Source organism: Gobio gobio (genome assembly GCF_949357685.1).
Source record: "Gobio gobio genome assembly, chromosome: 4".
Lineage (NCBI taxonomy): Eukaryota > Metazoa > Chordata > Actinopteri > Cypriniformes > Gobionidae > Gobio > Gobio gobio.
The window spans coordinates 38,624,213-38,647,300 of NC_137100.1; the positions used below are offsets into that span (position 1 = coordinate 38,624,213).

A 23,088-nucleotide genomic window follows, 5' to 3' on the forward strand; every position below is an offset into this window, starting at 1 on the left:
TGTTCCTAATAGTTTTTTTGTTTGTGCATGTGTTGCAGCTGCTGTCCGAGAGCCAGATTAACATGGTGAAGGTTGTCAACTCTGTGAGCGATGCTCTGAATGCCATGCAGAAGGAAACAGGAGGTTTGAAGGCCAGGGTGAAGGCTGACCTACAGAGGGCACCAGTCCGAGGAGTTCGCCTTAAAGGCTGTGCTAATGGTAGGAGATCCAGTTTGCCTGGACATTTCCTTTTTTTTAACATGTTTGGGGTTTTACCTTATGTCCATTGTCTATTTGCTCCAATGTACACTACCGGTAGCAAGGCTGCCTTTATTTGATAAAAAACAATAAAAACTTATCCTGAAACTGTGGTTGGAACCATCTACCCATCTTGGATGTCCTGTTTGCTGGACATTGCCCTTTTGGAGTGTACAGCGCCACCAGAAGGACAAAATATTTTTGGTTGGACCTTATTAAGATTTACAATCTATATATCTAATATCTAATATATATATATATATATGTATGTATATGTGTATGTGTGTGTATATGTGTGTGTATGATCCTTCTAAAGGATCATGAGTATGTGTGTGTATATATCATGTGTATATGTGTGTGTATGATCCTTCTAAAGCCCGGAACACACCAAGCCGACGGTTGGCCGTCGGGCAGTTTTTGTGCGTCGGCCAACTAAGTTTTCTCAGTCTTCCGCACCGTCGGCTGACGTTGGTCCTCGTTGTCTATTTTTCAGCCGATTCGACCGGCGCTTGTCGGTCAGTCGGGCCATCTGATCATTCTGATTGGCTGTTCAGCTAGCGATACAGTGCACGAGAGATTAAAACAGAAGTGACCGTCTGTGGTGAGCGAGATTCTGTGCTGTTTTTTTATATCCCTGTAGCTCTTCCGGTTTCCCGCTTTGAATAATGAAAACAGACTACTACCACCAGCTGGCACGGAAAGCTATTTACTGTTACGCAGGCGCAGAACTTTCGCAGAACATTCATCCCTCTCTTCACCCCAGGGACTAGAGATTTGGCTGGTTGACATCATTCTCTTTTGAGAACCATTAAAAATTATTTTGTTTGCATTTGTATTGCTAATATCTCATTATATTATGGTAGTAATATAACGGTAGTAACATAATAATACTAGCCTGGATGCTAGCCGAACTTAGCCCCGCCCACAACATTTGAGGTCAGGAAGGACTTGATCCGTTGTGGAGCAACTATGCTCTAACCAGAGCTGATCGGACCAATCAAATTGTCAGGGCAGGCTTTTTACGATGATGGACAGATGATCAACAGTAACCTAATCATCCACGTCACCAAAGAGCTCTTGGGTTGAACTTGTTCGTATATGCATTCACCTTTACTATTTCTCTCAAAAATGATGATTGTGTTGGTAAGTGCTTTTTTTTTTTGGTAAGTGCAATATTTACAACACCGGCAAAGATCGTTTACACTACTTCTTCCAGCTTGCGTACAGTTGAGTACTGTTGACAACTATGCATCACTCAACACGTCACTTACTCCGTTGCTCTGATTGGTTGAAGGTCTATCCAATTGAGTGCAGAGGCATTTTCTTTCCTGGTTTGGTTGAAATGCCCCATAATTACAGCCCAATGGAGCAGTATCAGACTCATATTCTGACTAGAATCTTAGAATATTATGGTATTATGTTTTACCTGTGACAAGTTCTTTTTTGGAGGCCCTTAAAAGCATGAAATTACCTTTTTACCGTTTGTCACTACAGTAGTGAAAGGAATTAGCTATTCAGAATAGCACAGTGGCATACTGCTCTTTCTATTTCCCGTGGCTCCACAGTGGTTAGTCACATGGCATTTTGGCTCAAGCTCAGGTGACAGTTCTGTGGTCCCATGAGCAAAGATTTAGATTCAAATCATGTACTTTGACATCACCAGCTGAGAATCACAAGCACTTTGGTCTCCTCCCACTTTTGACTCATTGATTCTCAATCCAAAGAATATCAGACAATTTCACAGCAAACTGTGTGTTAAAAAAGCGCACCTAACTATTGTCTTCTTTGTGTGCCCCGCTAATCTGAATTCTCATTAGATGAGTTGCTGGATACCAAAGGAAAGTGTATGTGCTTAAATTGTGCTCTCGGGAGGCCTAATGTGTCTAAAAGCATTTTACCACTTTACTTTTAAGGCTCTGATGTGTCTGCTGGAGCCACAGGTGTGGCTTGTAATGAACCTAGTATGGAGCAGACACTTATATGCAAGTGTGTGCCAGTGAAGGGGAGAGTGTTTTCTATAATCAGGGAAAAGGATCGCTCTTTTGGGAACAGAGACCAGTAAATTGAGAAGCACCAGCTGCCTTGGAAAGACTGGCACAAAATCATGTTGGCTAAACTATAGTAGTAATCTAATAGTAATCCTTTGGTCATTAAATTAGCCTTGGCCTAGTTAGCTATTTGCTATCCTGTAACCATCCAGGAATTTAGTCTTTGTGGTTTTTGTGTTTGACCCTCTCTCTCTCTCTGTCTGTCTTTTTCAAGGCTCTCGTCCACGGGACTGTAGTGATATATATGCTAGCGGTCAGAGGGAGGATGGCATCTACTCTGTTTTTCCCACTCATTACCCTGCCGGCTTTCAGGTCTACTGTGATATGAGCACGGATGGAGGTGGCTGGACGGTGAGTCACATTAACACATTTGCATGTTTGTTTTTTGTGAGTTTGTTGTAATATGCACCGCCTGAAGGGTAATTCAGTGCTGGTGGTATTTCATTTGAAATGGGGAAAAAGGGAGAAAAGTGGCGTGGTTCTGGAAACAACTTATTGTTTACTGTATATGTGAATTTACACACATGGGGAAGAACAGCCACCACAAAAGAGAGATGTGTCGATTGTCGAATGGACTGATTGATGAAACTAACTGATTTGAAGATTTTTTGAAACATCGAAAATGTTTTGGATGGTAAGCGCAAAGTCCTGCACGTGGGTGGGTTCCTGCGGGTACCCAACTGGTGAACTGCTAATGTTTGGTGTAACGGGTGGAATAATATTTACATTGCCATTTGCAGTGTGGGTGGGGAATCAATATGCACGGGTGGACTGCAGGTCCAATAGTAATTTAGGCTCAATTTGGTACATGCTGATAACCAGCTGCTTTCAAACTGTCCTGTGCATATTTGTGTCACAGCGTTGAGCATTATAGCCATTGCTCTGAATTGAAGTGATTGACAGCTTTAATGATTATACAGTAGGGATCGCTCTTTCATCTCTTTCTGTATATAGTCTGTTCACAATTTGAATAAAAGTTTTATTTTTCATGCTGCTAAGAGGACCAACTGCAGAGACAACTGCATTTTAATGTCGGATAATCGTCGGGTCTTTTCGTAAAGTAGGGGAGAGCGGGGTACAATCTGACGCTTTTCCCACATTAATTTCACACGTCTAGCACAATTATGTGGTTTTGTTTCATTTATACAGTGTATACTTTTGTCTAAATTTACCGTGAGAGAATGGAAGGGAAATATGACAACATGCCCCATAAGTGGCGTACATTGTAACATGTGAGAGGCACATTGTAACATGACCATAATGACAGCTTAAAATGTTTTCTGATATAATCAAAAAAATATCCAAGTCAAACTAAAATATTTTGTCAATAAAATACAATTATTAACTTTTTCAAATTAAATAATGCCATTTTTGAATCATTAAAAATAAACTCATTTTTCAGTTTGACAACAAACACATCGCAAACCACAGCTATACAGCATAGTTAAAAACATAATAAATATAATAAATATATAAAAATAATAAATATAGCTGCGAGCAGCCATTAACGGGGCCAAGCGCAAAGAAGAAGACAAGACATGCCAACATGGCTGGGAGGGTTAGACCAACTGCAACAACGAGCAATTATAGGCATTTTAAGATGATTTTAGGCAAAAATGGCTGAAAATTCATATATACAGTCACTAATAACATGATTTAATGGTTTGTCACTTTTGACCAATAGGTGGCGAAGTAATAAAATTGATGTGGTGTGGTCAGAGTGAGATGACAATGACAAAGGCTAAGTTTGGTGTCAGTATGTCAAAGCATTGCAGAGATACAGCCTCAAGAGTCATTTTGGCATCATGGCTCAACTTTGTCACTGCAGTATATGAAAACGGTTTTGTCTGTTGACACGAAATTAATAACTTTTTGCTGTCATGGTCTGAAGATGTTACAATTCGATTTTGGTGAAAATCAGGTAAATAATCTAGGAGGAGTTCGAAAAAGTAGGTTTCTGAAGGAAATCAAAATGGCGAACAGAATGTTTGGCCAAATATGGTAAAATTGTAATCTATGTTTTTGGCATGACCCAAGGAATCTATTAAAACCAGTTTTATGACAATAGTCAAATTTAATCAAAAGTTATTAGCATTATTGGAAAATTCATTATAACTTTTGTCCACAAGGTGACGCTGCCTTGAAACTTTTTGAGTACTTTCAGGGCTTGGTGATGAAGACACACGCCGAGTTTCGTAATGATACGTCAATGTGTTTGTAAAACATAGCACTTTCTGACATAATTCAAAATGGCCGACGCCCAAAATGGTTGATATGGGAAAATTGGGTATGGTATGGCTCGGCGTGATGCTCCGACACTAAAGAGACCAGTTTTGTGATATTTGGCTAAAGCGTTCTTAAGTTATAATCAAAAATATTCATTTTTTGTATCTCTGGACCACTAGGTGGCACTGCGCCGAAACGCTGCAGGCAGCCTCAGGTCATGGTTGGCATAACACACACCACGTTTGGTTAGAATATTCTAAAGCGTTGCGGAGATAGAGCCTGACTTTCATTTTTGTGGGCACTTTGTCAATTTCGTTCGAGCGTTATTCAATAACAGTTTGACTAATCATCTTGAGTCTAATACGGTTTGGTCAGCATAATCTGAAGATGATCTGGTTCAATTTTCGTGAAAATGGGAGCAACGGCCTAGGAGGAGTTCTCAAAAGTAGGTTTTTTGGTTAATTAAAAATGGCGGGAAAATTATTATGATGGAAAATGACGTCATAGGGTGAATTCGAATTGGCTTGAGCCAAGGTTTTGTTTCTAGCCCTTACGGTTCAAAAGTTATTAGCAAAAATATCAAACTTATATCAAACTTTGGACATGTGGTGGCGCTAGAGGGATTGTTTTAGAGATTCCAAAATTGGTGTGGTTAATGCTGGGCCTGTCCTCTATCTGTGTGCCAAATTTCACAATTTTCCCGCAAGCGGTTCTATGGGCTGCCATAGACTTTCGGCGGAATAATAATAATAAGAAGAAATCGTCTCAGGTTACGTATGTAACCATGGTTCCCTGAGAGGGAACGAGACGCTGCGTCAAAACGCTTAGAGAACGCTTCTGCGTGATTGCGTCTTGAAGCACTTGTGGAATCAGTCCAATGGACAGACGGAACGTCATAGACGGGTGACGTCATAGACCGGAAACTATAAAGCACCCGTGAACACAGACAGAACTAGCTTCTGAAAAAGCCTGAAAGAAGTCGCTCACGGGCACACAGGGAATATGGCAGGGTGACGCAGCGTCTCGTTCCCTCTCAGGGAACCATGGTTACATACGTAACCTGAGACGTTCCCTTTCAAGGGAACTCGCGCTGCGTCAAAACGCTTAGAGAACGCAATACCAACGCCGCCATAAGAGCATGTGACCGTATGTGTGAAATCAAAAGTGCACACTACTACGATAGCACCTGCACCCCAGGAGTGGTCAAAGCAGATTAGTTTCCCTTGGTCTGACGCCGAGGAGGACAAAGGCCAGCAGTACTATAGGTATTACAATGCTAGTAGAATTTTTTCCCCAGCAACATAGCCTGGCCTAGGATGAAGAGAACTTTCCCTATGCCGGGCGCAAACCCTTGACTGCAGATCTATGCCTCAAAAAGCCACGAAGGAAACAAGTAACTAGCGGGTGTCTCCTCAAAGAAACCTCACCCAAAAGGAGCGTGGAAAGCAGCTAAGGCTGCCACATACACCTTCAATGTGGCTAGAATACAGTTTCCTAGTGGACGGAGCTCTGGAGTGATATATGGTCTCGGCAGCCTCGGCTGAGAGACCTGAACTTATGGGCTGGGCCCCCTCGGAGGCCAGGCCCAGTTTCACCCTCCTGGCAGGGGTGATGATCAAACCTCTCACTTAAGAGTTAAATTCCCTACTGAACGGAATCTCCAGCGGAGAGCCATCCAGAAGAGAAACTAGGTCTGGGCCCTACTCGGGCCCGCCAGTACGGAGCTATTAACAGCAGACGAGCCACGTCTCGGCGAATTCTCTCCAGAACTCCCAGAAGCAGAGCAATCGGGTAAAGGTGTACAGGGTGGCCTCGGCCATTCCCGTATCATGGTGTCCAGTCCCGGAGGAGCTGGATAACCACAAGAGCTCCGCCACCTCGGTGTGGAGTCTATATTTACCCGGGCCTCAGCCAGTGCCTCAGCAGGATCACTCATGATCGCTCCCCCAGCCCGCAAAGGAAGACTCTGTCGTTAGCGTAACGCGACGAACATGAGTCTCCAATACCGGCCTTTAGGACGTTAACCAAGGATCTTTCCACATAACTAGAGCACGAAGGCATCGCCGCGTGACTTCAATCATGCTGTGCAGGTATCCCCTCAGGGAAACCCCTTGGTTATGAGCCACCACTGTCATGGTCTCATGCTCAGCAGGCCAAAAAGGTATCCCCGTTGGACGCAACTGCCATGAAACCTAACAGATTCTGCCATGGTGCCAGTCCCTCAAGACTGACCTCTGACATACTGCGAACAGCAAGCGCAGTGCCCTGAAGCACGAAGGCGCAGGGAACAACTGGCCTGACTGCTCTAGGACCCTCCTCGGAGGGGGCGCACACCCCAGGGCCACTACGTTTCCGGGTGGAACCTGAGATAAGCTTGTTAGGGACCACTGCGCCCCGAAACACACGAGGTGGCGGGGTTAGCAGAATGGTCCCCCCCAGACATGATATTGATATCGTCGGAAATATTAGAGATACCAGTCTCTCGAGACTGGCCTCTGGTGTACCACAAGCAGCAAGCGCAGTGCCCTGAAGCACGAAGGCGCAGGGAACAACTGGCCTGACCGCTCTAGGACCCTCCTCGGAGGGGGCGCACATCCCAGGGCCACTACGTTTCCGGGTGGAACCTGAGATATGTGCTCGTTAGGGACCACTGCGCCCCGAAACACACGAGGTGGCAGGGTTGACAGAATGGTCCCCCTGAGGGCACCGAAGGGAGACGGGCACCGTATAATGAAGTAGAGACCGCCTTCCTATGGAGGGGATCCTCAGAGACATGATATTGAAATTGTCAGAAATATTATAGATACCAGTCTCTCAAGACTGGCCTCTGGTGTACCACAAGCAGCAAGCGCAGTGTCCTGAAGCACGAAGGCGCAGGGAACAACTGGCCTGACTGCTCTAAGACCCTCCTCGGAGGGGGCGCACATCCCAGGACCACTACGTTTCTGGGTGGAACCTGAGATGTGCTTCCTTCTTTTTCTTTCTTTTTTCAGACTGCATCTACACGCTGCCTCGGCAAAACATGAGATGCAGTGTTATATTGCTCTAGAGAGTGACCACTCATGATTTCTACCCCCAGCCCGCAAAGGAAACTCTGTCGTTAGCGTAACGCGACGAACATGAGTCCCCAATACCAGCCTTTAGGGCATAAACCAAGGATCTTTCCACACAACTAAAGCACGAAAGCATCGCCGCGTGACTTCCATCATGCGGAGCAGGTATCCCCTCAGGGAAACCCCTTGGTTATGAGCCACCACTGTCACGGTCTCATGCTCAGCAGGCCAAAAAGGTATCCCCGTCGGACGCAGCTGCCATGAAACCTAACAGATTCTGCCATGGTGCCAGTCCCTCAAGACTGACCTCTGACATACCGCGAACAGCAAACACAGTGCCCTGAAGCACGAAGGCGCAGGAAACAACTGGCCTGACTGCTCTAGGACCCTCCTCGGAGGGGGCGCACACCCCAGGGCCACTACGTTTTCCGGGTGGAACCTGAGATATGAGCTCGTCAGAAATATTAGAGATACCAGTCTCTCGAGACTGGCCCGTGGCCACAAGCAGCAAGCGCAGTGCCCTGAAGCACGAAGGCGCAGGGAACAACTGGCCTGACTGCTCTAGGACCCTCCTCAGAGGGGGCGCACATCCCAGGGCCACTACGTTTTCCGGGTGGAACCAGAGACATGTGCTCGTTAGGGACCACTGCTCCCTGAAACACACGAGGTGGCAGGGTTGGCAGAATGGTCCCCCTTAGGGCACCGAAGGGAGACGGGCACCGTATAATGAGGTGGACACCGCCTTCCTACGGAAGAGACCCTCAGAGACATGATATTTATATCGTCAGAAATATTAGAGATACCAGTCTCTCAAGACTGGCCTCTGGTGTACCACAAGCACGCGCAGTGCCCTGAAGCACGAAGGCGCAGGGAACAACTGGCCTGACTGCTCTAGGACCCTCCTCGGAGGGTGCGCACATCCCAGGACCACTACGTTTCCGGGTGGACCCTGAGATATGCGTTCGCCAGAGACCACTGCGCCCCGAAACACATGAAATGGCGAGGTTGGCAGAATGGTCCCCTTGAGGGCCCCGAAGGGAGATGGGCAGCGTATAATGTGGTGAACACCGCCTTCCTACGGAGGGTTTCCCTCAGAAACCTGACATTGATGGCATCAGGAGTTTTACTTTGACAAAGCCCTCTTTATGACAATAACGGTCTTTCAATACCGCCTTGCCTGAAGAGAACTTCACTCTGCTTCCACATTTTGGAATTAGAAAGGGCATGAAGCACTCAGCGCATGCTCTTACCATAACCATGGATTTTTAGAAATATGTATATATATGTTCCATATATAAAGAATTCTCAAGCCACAAAGAAATATGATTTAATTTGTCAAAATGAAATGCATTCAAAACCACTCAGATGTTCACTCTTTTGGCTGAATATTATTGGCATAAAAAATGCAAAGAGGAGTCAAACATAGGAACAGAGAAAAAGGCTTCTCTTTTTCTTTTTCTCTTCCTTCTTTCCCCCATTTATAAATGCATTGTGGCAACATGATCTACGTGTTGCCTCGGCAAACACGAGATCCATTGATTTCTCTTATATTTCAGAATGTAATCTACGTGTTGCCTCGGCAAACACGAGCTCTGTCCATTATATATGTATTTTTTTTTTTTTTTTTTTAGCAGACCCTGATCTATGCGTTGCCTCGGCAAAACGCAAGATCAAACGCTACTATATTGCAGACTGTAATCTACGTGTTGCCTCGGAAACACGAGCTCTGCAAATCCGTTACATTCTTAGCAGTCTACACGCTGCCTCGGCAAAACGTGAGATGCAGTGTTTATATTGCAGACTGTAATCTACATGTTGCCTCGGCAAATATGAGATCCGAGTCGTTATTTTCTCTTTTTCACTACGTGCTTTTCTTACACATTTGAGAAATTTATCAATGAATGTCCGCCCACTCCTTTTTTATGAAAGCTGACGCACATACATATGCTTATGCACTGTCTTCGTGCTTCACCCAGGGCGGAAGGAACCGCGAGCGTGCTTCCAACCCTGAGATGAAACACTGGATCCGGCAGGTGAAGGCAGAGAAAGGGCGATGCCCGTCTCTAACCCCTCTGCCGGACCTATTTGCGATCCCCACGACTGAAGCCGCCGCTCTGCCTCGGCAGAAGGGACCTGAGCCGCGGGGAACGCGAGCCGAAGCGCCCTCGAGCGCCCGGCGGCTTAACGAACAGTCAACACACATAGAATATGCATCCCCACCCGTAATGAAATGAGGGCAGGGATGAACACATCCAGTGAATTGCTGTCACGTTTGTTTTACTTCTATGTTTTTCTTTTACAAGAACAAAGGTGGAAAACTCCTGCCTAACTTTTTTTTTTTTTTTTTTTTAAAGACAGACAAAAAACACCAGTTTTTACAGACAAGATTCACACAGAGCGCTTCTTGAAGGCGAAGAAGCTAGTTCTGTCTGTGTTCACGGGTGCTTTATAGTTTCCGGTCTATGACGTCACCCGTCTATGACGTTCCGTCTGTCCATTGGACTGATTCCACAAGTGCTTCAAGACGCAATCACGCAGAAGCGTTCTCTAAGCGTTTTGACGCAGCGCGAGTTCCCTTGAAAGGGAACTAACGATTTCAATAGGTGCCTGCACCTTCGGTGCTTGGCCCCTAATTAATAACTTCTGAATATTGACTCTCAGTCATTATTCACCTTTTTCTCATGGTTTCTCAAAAGAATTCATAAAAGTATAGAATAGAATAGAATAGAATAGAATAGAATAGAATAGAATAGAATAGAATAGAATAGAATAGAATAAAATAAAATAAAATAAAATAAAATAAAATAAAATAAAATAAAATAAAATAAAATAAAATAAAATAAAATAAAATAGAATAGAATAGAATAGAATAGAATTCTAATAGGGGCCCATTGTAATGCAGTTTTACAACGCACCACACCTGCACACCTGGGATTTAAACTCGGCTCATGTCTTCTGCTGGTTAGATCAGAATTAAAGAACTATCTCAACTGTTAAATAACAGATATAAGATTAAAATAATATCAGATTAGTTTTTTGTATATCAGAAGAGATGAAAAATAAACTCAAGTAAGACATTTACTTTTGCTATGGTTAAATAAATATTCAAGGATATCTTTCAAAGATTTTTTTAATTTTGCCGCAATTTGTTCTATAAATAATGTTGATATGGCAAGTAGTAAATACACTACGTTTTGTCATCCTAGCGTGTGTGGTATAACTCTGGATTAGGTTGTGCCCCGCTCACCCCTCCTGCAGATGCAGGTGTCCCAAACAGGGCCTGTGTATGAGTCTGGGTTAGGGCTCTGTTGATCGTTGTCGTTGAATGATTTGAAGGGGCAGCATAAATACACGAATGCACAAATACAAAGTCTTTACCTTATGTATACTTGCAATCTTGTTCCAACACAAACTTCGATATAGTTCACCCAAGAATGAAAATTCAGTCATAATTTACTCACCTCCGAGTTGTTGCAAACCTGTAAGACTTTTGAATTTGTATTAATGGTGTCCAGTGTTTTTGGACCCCAGTGTTTATCTACTGTAAATGTTTTCAAGGTATGTAAATGTTGACATTTATATTTGAGTAAACTATCCATTTAAAGGACTGCAGAAGAAAGAAAGTATTACAGGTTTGGAATGACATGTCGGTGAGTAAACAATGACGGGATTTTATTTTTTAGGTGAACTGTCCTTTTAAAAATGCACATGCAGATTTTAGAAAAAAAAAAAAAGATATTTATTTATTTAATCCATCACATTTTTAAGATGTCTGCTGTGCTTTTCTCTCAGTCTTAAATCTGGATTGGGGGTAGGCTAAAAGCTAAATAAATAAAAAAGAAAAGTCAAATACTTTTGAAATCATATGCATCTAATCTCTCTAAACAACCATGTACTGTAACACTAATCCTCCATCTGGTTCAGTAATAGCATGTAGATATACTGCTATCTTTATTGAGGTTCTTAGCAAAATGAGGCTCAAAGTTGCTGTCATATTTGACTGCTTAAAAAGATTAAACTTATTGTGAAAGCACTTAGTATGATTTAGATGATGATGATGATGATGATGATGATGATGATGATGATGATGATGATGATGATGATGATGATGATGAGGATGATGACAATATGATTGTGATGATGGTGGTCAGTTATTCTGATTACTCTGGGTTTTGAGATTGTGTATCCACTGGATCTCCCTGCGTAGGACTGAATCCTGCTGACTTTGGAGGCTGTTCTATCCTGAAGGGATCAATAACATCTCCATGCACATCTGTAGCACATTCTGAAGTCATCTGTCTATATGTAAATATGCATGGCTCACATAACTGTATAATCTGTCACATTACTGTATATGTTTCTTGAAATTTTGAGGGTGAAAGACAGGAAAGACAGTTTCTTCAGATCTTTAGTAGCACAGATGGTTTCTCTTTGCCCCATCACAGGTGAATCAGAGCATGAGTGTTAATGATGTACAAAACATGGTTCTAATCTTGATTACATAGTCACATGTGCATACATACATAGATTACATATGCATGTGCATACAGTATATGAGTGTACTGTATATGGAAAAGAGTAAAATCAGTCACACTGTTGATGAGAGATAGAAAGAGAAAGATGTTGAGAGGAAATGGCTTGAGGCAAGAGATGGTCTATGCAGTCTGTCAGGCTATTAGTTCTTCATAACCGTCCCACTTTTTGCTGCTCAAGAGACTGTTGCAATTGGGAAAGAAGACACCCACAGTCATAGTATATATGTGTGTGTTGGGGCTGGTGTGGGGGGAGGGGGGGTAGTGCTGGTGTGTGTATATTGAAGGGAGACTAATGAAGTGTAAAAATTAAATGAGCCAAAGAGACAAAGAACAATGAGAGTTTCTCATGGCTTGTTTCCACCGGGCGGTACGGTTCAGTACAGTTCAGTATGATTCGGGACGCTAAAACCTGATCGGGTTTGCGTTTCCACCGCCAACAGTACCCTTATGATAGATGTGGTGTAGCGATCAACGTCATTCTGGCGCGAAGAAGAAATCAACACAGTGAACAACAATGGAGGACATACAGCAGATCTTGTTCTTGCTTCTCTGCATGGCATCTTGTTTGTCACAAGAAGATGAGACATGCTTTGTTTGAGCCAAGGAAAAACACAGCCGGAAAAGCAATTGACAATACTCTGCCAACCAATGTCAGAAACTTGAGCTATACATTTGCATATTATAATGATTTCTAAAAGATTTCTGAAGATTCAGCTTTACCATAATATAAATCAATTTTTTTTTTTTATATTTTAAAATATAAAATGGTTGTATTATATTGTATTATTGCATATAATTGCTAACCAAATAAATGCAGCCTTGCAAAGCATAAGATACTTATTTAAAAAACATTAAAAAATCTTACTGACTCCAAACTTTTGAATTGTATTGTACACTGATCAGGCATAACATCATGTCCTAATATTGTGTTGGTCCACCTTTTGCTGCCAAAACAGCCCTGACCTGTTGAGGCATGGACTCCACTAGACCTCTGAAGGTGTGCTGTGGTATCTGGCACTAAGATGTTAGCAGCAGATCTTTTAAGTCCTGTAAGTTAGGTGGGGCCTCCATGGAGGGGACTTGTTTGTTCAGCACATCACACAGATGCTTGATTGGACTGAGATCTGGTGAATTTGGACACCTCAACACCTCAAACTCATTGTGCTCCTCAAACCATTCCTGAACCATTTTTGCTTTGTGGCAGGGCGCATTATCCTGCTGAAAGAGGCCACAGCCACCAGGGAATACCGTTTCCATGAAAGGGTGTACATGGTCTGCAACAATGCTTAGGTAGGGGGTAGGTGTCAAAGTAACATCCACGTGGATGGCAGGACCCAAGGTTTCCCAGCTGAACATTGCTCAAAGCATCACTCTGCCTCCGCCGGCTTGCCTTCTTCCCATAGTGCATAATGGTGCCATGTGTTCCGCAAGTAAGTGACGCACACGCACCTGGCTATCCATGTGATGTAAAAGAAAACATGATTTTTCAGAACACGCCACCTTCTTTCATTGCGCCGTGGTCCAGTTCTGATGCTCATGTGCCCACTGTTGGCGCTTTTGGCGGTGAACATGGGCACCCTGCTGGTCTGCAGCTATGCAGCCCCATACGCAACAAACTGCGATGCACATTCGGACACCTTTCTATCAGAACCAGTATTAACTTCTTGAGCAATTTGAGCTACAGGAGCTCGTCTGTTCGATCGGACCACACAGGCCAGCCTTTGCTCCCCATGTGCATCAATTAGCCGTGGCCGCCCATGACCTTGTTTCCGGTTCACCGCTGTTCCTTCCTTGGACCACTTTTGATAGATACTGACCATTGCAGACCAGGAACACTCCACAAGAGCTGCAGTTTTGGAGATGCTCTGACTCTGACTGAAATTTGGCCCATGTCAAACTCACTCAAATAATTACGCTTGCCCACTTTTCCTGCTTCTATCACATTCTAACACTTTGAGGACAAAATGTTCACTTGCTGCCTAATATACCCCACCCACTAACAGGTTCCGTGATGAAGAGATAATCAGTGTTATTCACTTCACTTGTCAGTGGTCATAATGTTATGCCTCTTCGGTGTATATAGTTAATGCAGAATAACAGTATTTTCTCTCACGGTATCAGACTTTTGGACACCACTGTATTTGTCAACATTTGATTGAACTTTAAAGTCAATTCATAAAAATTTAAAGGGGTGGTAAAACACATTCTTTTGAAGGCTTGACTGTGTTTGTGGGGTGCACTGTAACATGTGTTCATGCTTCGTTTTAAAAAAAATTGCCTTATTTTTCATATATTTGACCTTTATTCTACACTGCTCTGTCCCTCCTTGTAAAACGGTCTGATGCTTTCCGGGTTGTATGAAGCCAGTCCCTCAAAAATATGCAGTGGGCTCAGATTGGTTAGCTGGCCCAGTGTGTTGTGATTCGCTAAACGCCTAGTGCACGTATGTCGGAAACGTCACGCCCCTTACCGGAGGCTGTGCTTTGGTCAGTGTTAGAAACAACGGCGTCAATAAAACCATACCAATCTGAGCCCGAATCAGACCCAGAACATTTGAGTGAAGATGATCGAGCAGAACCTGTTCAGTCCTCAAGAGTAAAGACTGCGGATCTATAATGATCGCTACTGAATGGCACTTTAACTTTTGTATTTTTAGAACGATTATAGCCAAATATCTGTCGCAAGAACTAACCCAAAACAAACACTAAGCACTGGCTTTAACTAGTAAGTTAGCCAAATCACACACAGAACCATGTTTAGCATGCCTGTAGATAAACAATACATAAAAGCTCTAATCAAAGAATCATTTACACTAATGTCAGGTTCGCTGTTGAGATTTTAACGTTAGTGTTTGTAACGTTAGGTGTTCGTCGGATAACGTTAAGTATGAATGAGCATTTAACAGACTGGTCTGCAGAACAGCGTTGTCATCTGTTTACTTCCTTGCTACAACCTATTACAGGAAAACACATCGATGAAAAATAAATCAGACTTACAGGTTGTGGCCCGTGAACAGCTTCTGTTTGTAAATCCAGCTTTCAGGACAAGCCGTTGTGCATATCCTGTATTGAACTCGCGAAGTTTGTGGAAGTTTGTGTTGTCCTCCGTGAAATGTGCAGCGCGCGCGTCATGCATCCACGCACCGGCAGTGTTTTTTTCACGCAGCTGACGTTGTGCAAATCTGGCATTGAAATCGCGAAGACGGTGGATGTTTTCCTCTGTTAGATGTGCTGCAGGGAGCCCTGCGCGCGCCTGATTCCCCGCTGACTCAAACACACGTGCATATAACATGCTGTATGTTAAACGCTCTGCAACGCACCCCCATCCCAAGGAAGGCTGAACAGAGCAAGTACCCCAGACCTGCAATCCGGATGAAAATAACAGCGTTTCCTCGGCATCGCGGCAACAACACTCCAGCCTACTATACCACAACAGCGCCGCGATACAAAATGGCCTCACCCCCCCTTATTTAATATTCTCGGAGGAGGGGTTTATGTAAATATTGAGCCTGTTAATGTCACCAACCCTGGAGGAATGTGTGTAGTCGCCTACTGGCCGTTTGCTGTAGTTCTTAGAAACTGATTTCTTTAAAAGCAAATATCTCCCTTTGCTTTAAACTTTGAACGTTGTAACTTTGCAGATGTTGTTTATGCTCAAGCAGCAACATTACACGTTAGCTAAAGTTAGAATAGTGAAATCGTGGTTTACCACCCCTTTAAATTTAAATTTTTGGTTTATGAACGATGCCTTCAAAATAGTGGTGAAGTCTGCACAAATGTCGTTAAATTATTCAAACTGTCAGCAACATAAATTCCTATGCAATAATGTGACAACATGTTCCTTTTAATGCACTCTTTAAAAAAACCTTTAGAAATTGAAAATAAATCCATTCATCTACGATCGAATATAAACTGGCTATTTTAATTCTCTCAACTTTATTTCCGTTCCCGGCTTTCGTTACTTTACAGTAACTCTGAATACATCTTTTAGTCTAGTTAACCTTGTGTATACAATTATAAGTCATAACTGCTGGTTTGAATTGCCGCTCTTGTTCCAGCACTATCATTTGGGATTTTCAGTACAAAAATGGGTCATCGTTTTTACAGCTTTGAGCTTAAACAGCCCTCCGAAACACACACCGACTTCCCATTACAGACTGCATGTCCTCAGTCACTACTGGGAGTTTAGGAGGAATTCCACCCACTCAGATCCTTTTTTTTTTTTTACGTCAAATTGATTGCATGTGTTCGCAGTCGTGCACTGTCCTGATGATATAAGCTTACAGTGAAGTGTGCCACTGCTACAACAAATGGAAATGGTAATGGAAGAATTTATGGACTGAGCTACTTTGAGCCTGTGCTGTGACCTACAGCTTTGCTTTAATATCAAAACGAGACCTTTCAATCCTCTCTTTCATGTAATTTCCTCCCCTTGTCCTTTTGTTGCTTCTTGTTTTCATTTCGGCAGGGAGCATGACAGAGGAAAGAGAGAACACTTCTTTTTGCCAGACACCGGGAGCTCCTATAAATAGGAATGACACTTTTTTCCTCAGCATTAATGCTAAATAGGAAGAGAGAAACAGAGAGGTGATGCAGGGAGGCACACAGGTGGAAAAAAATCGGTTTATGCTACACTATTTCTTCAGGTAAAACTAAGCATAACATTACATGCACACACACACCTAAGGCTTTGACTGATGAAAGCATGGAGGTGTCAGTCAAGAAAGATGTTTTATATCTTCTCTTTGGACTTGATGATGCATTACATGCTCATTCTGTGTGTCTCTTTCTCCCTCTGTTACTTTTTCTCACACACACATGCAAGCACACATCTATGCATTCTTGCCACAAAACCACACACGCTCACGCGCATTTTCACCTGTGGTGGTGATATTCTGTATTCTGTTCGCGACCCGTGCTCTGCTCCGTGATAATGTATTCCACTATTATTATTTTATCTGCTAAAAGGAGAGGACTAAAAATGAGCACTATATAAATCATTTATGGGAGCAGATCTATTAGAGTGCTACGTGATCCGGCATTATCAAATGGAGCTTTTATCAAAAGTACCCACAACTCCTCTGAAATATTAAAAAAGCACTAAGACCTGAAATGTAAAAGTTTTAGATTGAAACTCAATTTGTGTAGGCTACACACTATTGGGGGGAGGGGGTCAGCACTTGGAATGTAACTTGTTTTTCTTCCCTTTCTGGAAAAATGGTTTTCAATGTCTGGCTGTTTCTTATTATTCATTCATATTTCATAGCCCGGTTGTATATTTCCAAATGCGTGTTTTTAAATAATTGCGTAGGGCGAAGGCAGTGCCACAGGTTTGTGGCTGTGATTGGATAGAGTAAGCCTCTATTTTCATAACATACTGGTGTAGGATTTATGTTATGAGATTAGATTTTGAGATAAAATGAGGGGTTAGAGTTCTAGACGTAGAGAAATTGAGACATATAGACATGGAAAATAAAGCATAGCGGGAGGGAAATGTCAGAACATTGATTTATTTTTATTATTTTGAACTGCAAACGATTGTGCAGGCTTGACCTTTTGGAAATGACCATCTTTAAGGGTGGCTAAGTGTGTATGTGTGGTGTAAGCTGTTAAATAAATAATTTTTTCCCTATTTGGGTACACACAAAACGACCCTCCAAGAAACTGAATCAAGGATAACAGTTTGCAATAAGGTTCTGTGTGTAAACTTTTGTGAATCACGAACAAACAATGAACAATGTCTTATGTATTTACTTTTTTCAATTGGTTAATTAACAATTTACATAATTTAAAAATCTTGTTTAATGTTATTTTTTAAATATAGCCATGTAGCAACTCATAATGTAATAACTGCACCTAATGTAATAAGTACTACATTATTATTATGATAAAATGTTCATAATGTTATAATTTTCTCAAAATGTTATAAAATCTGATTCCATAATGTAATAACATTGTTAACATTATGAGAAATGTATTGCATTATAAACTCAACAAAAACATGTCATATTTTTGTTATTATAATAGCTTATAAAACATAAAAAATATTAGTTATACCTTACAGTACATTTAAAAAAAACTCTAAATTCAGTCTTAAACTACTAAATTGAATCATTCTATTATTATTATTATTATTATTATTATTATTATAATTGTCAAGGAACAGTCAAGCTCGTTTCCATCCACCACTCAACGATCACTCTCCCCTGAATACTAATCACGCACACCTGCTTCCCATCAACAACCTCATCACCAAGCACATAAAACACTCACCACAGCAACAGTTCAGTGTCAAACCTCCAACAGGAACAGAACATTACCCGATGTCTCCTGATCCTCCGATACACCCAAGATCCCAAGACGTAACGTATACTCACCTCTGTGTCGCTGTTCTACTGTCTCCAGGACTCCTGTTCTATTCCCCAGTGTCTGTGACCCCGAGCTCTCCTGAGCTTCCAGTGTTTCCCCCGAGCTCTCTCGATATCGACCACATCTGAAAGAGAACTGTGACTGTCTGGTATCAACATACCTGAAGTGGACGTACTCACCTGTGTTCAGCCCCGCACCGAGTGATCTTCACAGATTCTGCACATGAATTCCCTGCACACTCACCTTGCACGCTTCACATCTTAATAAACACTGTGTTTGGATTCACTTACCTCTGCCTCCTTGCATTTATCCTGACAGAAGGTTTGACCATAACCGTCATGAATCCAACGCAGCCCGTAGACAGTGCTTCCGCAAAGGCTGCTCCCACAATGGTGTTCATCGCCAACCCTGCCTCCCGACCAGCGCCCTTCTCAGGCCGGGCGGAAGATTGCAATGGGTTCTTACTGCAATGTTCACTAGCCCTTGAACAACAAGCCCAGCAATATCCAACGGAAAGATCAAAAATCTCCTTCATTATACAGCAGTTATCTGGCAGCTTTAAGGTGGGCTGAAACACTTTGGTTTCAAGAGACTGCGGTTACATCTTCATTACAGAGGTTCATAAATCGTTTCAAAGAAGTGTTTTGGCGTCCAGTAGGAGATTCATCTGTCAGCGACCAACTATTGCAGTTATGTCAAGGTAAAATATCCGTCTCTGAGTACTCCCTTGAATTCCGAACCCTAGCGTCTGCAAGCGGGTGGAACGAAAGAGCCCTCCTGACAGTCTATCCAAGAGGATTAAACCCCACACTTCGCCTCCAACTGGCCATTTGTGATGACACTCTGGGATTAGAAAAATTCATGCAGCAAGCTCTCTGAGTATATCAAAAATCACAGAACTGTTACCGAGACGTTCAATCGTCAGTCCCCGTTCTCCACCAGAAGCCATCTGAATCATTCCCAGAGCCGAAGTCGGAGATAATGCAAGTATAAATCCCCAGACTGTCTCAAGTTGAACGTAACCGTCGCCGTGAATTAAAGTTATGCCTGTATTGTGGGAATGAGGGTCACTTTCTACGGACATGCCCGTCTCGCCCTCCTCGGTTACTAGTGAGTTCAGTCTTCAACCAACCCTCTGTTTCAGCCCCGTTAACGATCTCAGTGACTTTAAAGTCTCCAGGTTTCCACGTTTCAGTCGCTGCCATCGTGGACTTTGGGTCGGCAGGCGATTTCATATCAGGAAATCTATCCAAGAAACTCCAACTCCAAAGAACCAACACACCCAAACCATACCCTATCCATTCCGTAACTGGCGAAGTCATCAACCAGGGGTATGTAACCTCTCAAATAACCCCTTTTACCTTACGTGTTGAGGACATCCACCAGGAACTGTTTAACCCGTTAATTCTTGAGAATAGCCAGGCTGACATAATCCTCGGTCGCCCATGGCTCATCCGACATCAACCTAGCATAGATTTGAAATCTGGTAAAATTCTGAACTGGGGCTGCAACTGTCTGTCAACCGACGTTGTCCTCTCCACCCAACCAACAGGCGAGCAATCAGAACCCGTCTCAGTGAGTTCCACTTCCATTGAAAGCCCTAAAAAAAGCCTGTCAGTGACCATTACTCTTTACTCATTACTCCACTACTCTTCGTTTGCAGATGTGTTCAATCCTGTTGCAGCCTCCAAGCTACTGCCACACCGACCTTGGGATTGCGCCATTGATTTGGTGCCAGGTGAATCCATTCCCAAGGGCCGGATCTATTCCTTGTCCATTCCTGAACAAGCAGCAATGCAAAAATAACTCGAAGAAGCTATGCAACAAGGATACATCAGACCTTCCACCTCTCCAGCTGCTGCCAGCTTCTTCTTTGTTCCCAAGAAGGACGGAGGCTTGCAGCCCTGTATAGATTATAGAGCACTCAATAAAATCACGGTAAAATTCAGCTATCCACTCCCTCTTGTCTCATCCGCCCTCGAACAACTCCGAAAAGCCAAGATGTTCACCAAGCTTGACTTAAGGAGTGCATACAATTTGATCCGGATTCGAGAAGGGGATCAGTGGAAGAAAGCACTCATCACCCCCGCAGGACACTACGAATACCTTGTGAAGCCGTATGGTCTGGTAAATGCCCCTTCTGTATTTCAAAGTTTTATGGACAAGGTGCTCCGAGATTTCCTGAATCACTTTGTTCTAGTATATATTGATGACATTCTCATCTTCTCCAAAGATCCAGCTGAGCATCAGCGTCACGTCTCACTGGTCCTCCAACGGCTCCGAGAGTTTTCCTTGTTTTTAAAGGCAGAGAAATGCATGTTCCATCAAATCGCCATTGAATTCCTGGGTTACCACCTCAGCGAGAGAGGAGTTGAGATGGATGATCGCAAGACCACGGCCATCCCCTCCTGGCCCACTCCCAAGTCGATAAAAGAACTACAGAGATTCCTGGGCTTCGTAAATTTTTATCAGCAGTTCATAGACCGGTACAGCATGTTAACAGCGCCATTAACATCCCTTCTGAAGGGGAAACCAAAGACCCTTAACTGGAGCCCTGACGCGGAGCATGCTTTCCAGACCCTCAAAGCCACATTCACCACTGCTCCACTGCTTCATCAACCAAATCCGGAGAAGGTGTTTATCGTCAAGGTGGATGCTTCAACTACAGGAGTGGGGGCCATCCTGTCACAATACTCGACACACTCCTCCAAACCAATGCCCTGCGCGCTCTTTTCCAAGAAGTTATCCACCGCTGAGAGTAACTACGACATCGGCAACCGAGAACTCCTAGCCGTCAAATTCACTCTGGAAGAATGGAGGCACTGGTTGGAGGGGGCCAGACACCCGTTTATAGTACTTACGGATCACAAGAACCTCCAATACTTGAAGGAAGCCAAGAGACTTAACCCACGCCAAGCTAGATGGGCTCTGTTTTTCACTCCTACCGCCCAGGGTCAAAGAACACAAGAGCAGATGCCCTATCACGCCCCCGAGGAAACCATGGAAGAACCAGAAACCATTCTACCAACAAAATTGTTTGTCAACCCCATCCAGTGGGATCTCGATGAACAACTCCTCGATAGATCACACTGCTTTCCTGTTCCTCCAGAGTGCCCCACTGGTAAAGTTTATGTACCCGAAGATCTCCGCACTTCGCTAATCTCCTCCGCTCATTTGTCTCATTTGGGATTGGAACATATGCTCCTTCAGCACGCTTATAAAGCTAGGTCTTAAAAGCCACTCTTTTGTTCTCTGCCTGCACAACCTCCATTTCTTTCTATTCTCCTTCTTTCTTTGAGTGTTCCTCTTTTCCTTTACCATTTATCTCTCTTCCTCTTTTCTCCCTCCACCATCCTTCTTTTCCTGCTTTGGACAGGGGAATTACTGGATTAGTATGGAGTGATCAATTGGGAGAGACGGAATCATGTTTGATGTTTAATCTTAAGATTTAGAGACTGTCATTGACCATCATTACTGCATATATCTCACAGCAAGACATAATGTCTGTGTGTGTGTGTGTGTGTGTGTGTGTGTGTGTGTGTGTGTGTGTGTGTGTGTGTGTGTGTGTGTGTGTGTGTGTGTGTGTGTGTGTGTGTGTGTGTGTGTGTGTGTGTGTGTGTGTGTGTGTGTGTGTGTGTGTGTGTGTGTGTGTGTGTGTGTGTGTGTGGTAGTGTAACTGGGTAACCAGATTCAATAACACTCCAACATAAGGCAAACGTAAACATTTAATTGATTCATTTGAATAATGTGATGTTAGTTCATTTCTACAAATACAAACAAATACATTTTAACGGTAAACATTTTATATCTGAACCTTATTTGACGGGAGTAGGTTATATTTATAAATTAAAGTTAAAGTCAAACGGAACGAAAGGTCCAGGATGTCAGCCGTTTCCTTCGCACATTCTGCCACTCCAACCAGAACCTATGGAGCCGATATCTGATCTGGGCAGAATATGCCCAAAACTCCCTCCGGCAGGCATCCACAAATCTAACACCATTTCAATGTGTTCTGGGCTACCAGCCTCCACTATTCCCCTGGTCCGGTGAGCCGTCAGCTGTACCCGCAGTCAATGCGTGGTTCCATGACAGAGAGAGAGTCTGGAATCAGGCACACCATCATCTTCAGCAAGCGGTAAATCGCCAGCAACGCTTTGCAGATACTCACCACCGCCAGACTCCCAACTACCAACCTGGGCAACTGGTATGGCTCTCCACCCGAGACATCCGTTTACGGCAACCCTGTTGCAAGTTGAGCCTAAAGTACATCAGTCCATTCCCCATCGAGAGACAAGTCAACCCAGTCACCTACCGACTCCGACTTCCTGCTCAGTATCGGATACATCCCACCTTTCATGTCTCTCTTCTGAAACCCCATCACCCACACACCAGGTCCCTGGCGACAACCGCCCGTTACCGCCCATTGAAACTGAGCCCATCTACACGGTGAAGGAGATACTGGACTCCCGACGTCGGGGTGGTCGACTCGAGTACCTGGTGGATTGGGAGGATTATGGACCAGAAGAAAGGTGTTGGGTACCTCGCAATGATATCCTCGATCCCAATCTGCTCACGAGTTTCATGATCAGCATCCTGGGAAACCTGAACCACGACCTCGGGG

The 23,088-nt window shown here is 43.5% G+C and overlaps 1 protein-coding gene across 1 annotated transcript in view; it reads left to right on the forward strand.

Moving 5' to 3' along the window:
- The window catches only part of fibcd1b (fibrinogen C domain containing 1b), a gene marked incomplete at both ends in the record, with an annotated part of 171,726 nt that overhangs the window by 86,695 nt on the left and 61,943 nt on the right, over positions 1-23,088 (forward strand). The window contains 2 exons of the mRNA XM_079815763.1: positions 39-198; positions 2,500-2,636. Coding sequence (XP_079671889.1) covers positions 39-198; positions 2,500-2,636 — 297 coding nt within the window. The remainder of the gene's footprint in view (positions 1-38; positions 199-2,499; positions 2,637-23,088) is intronic.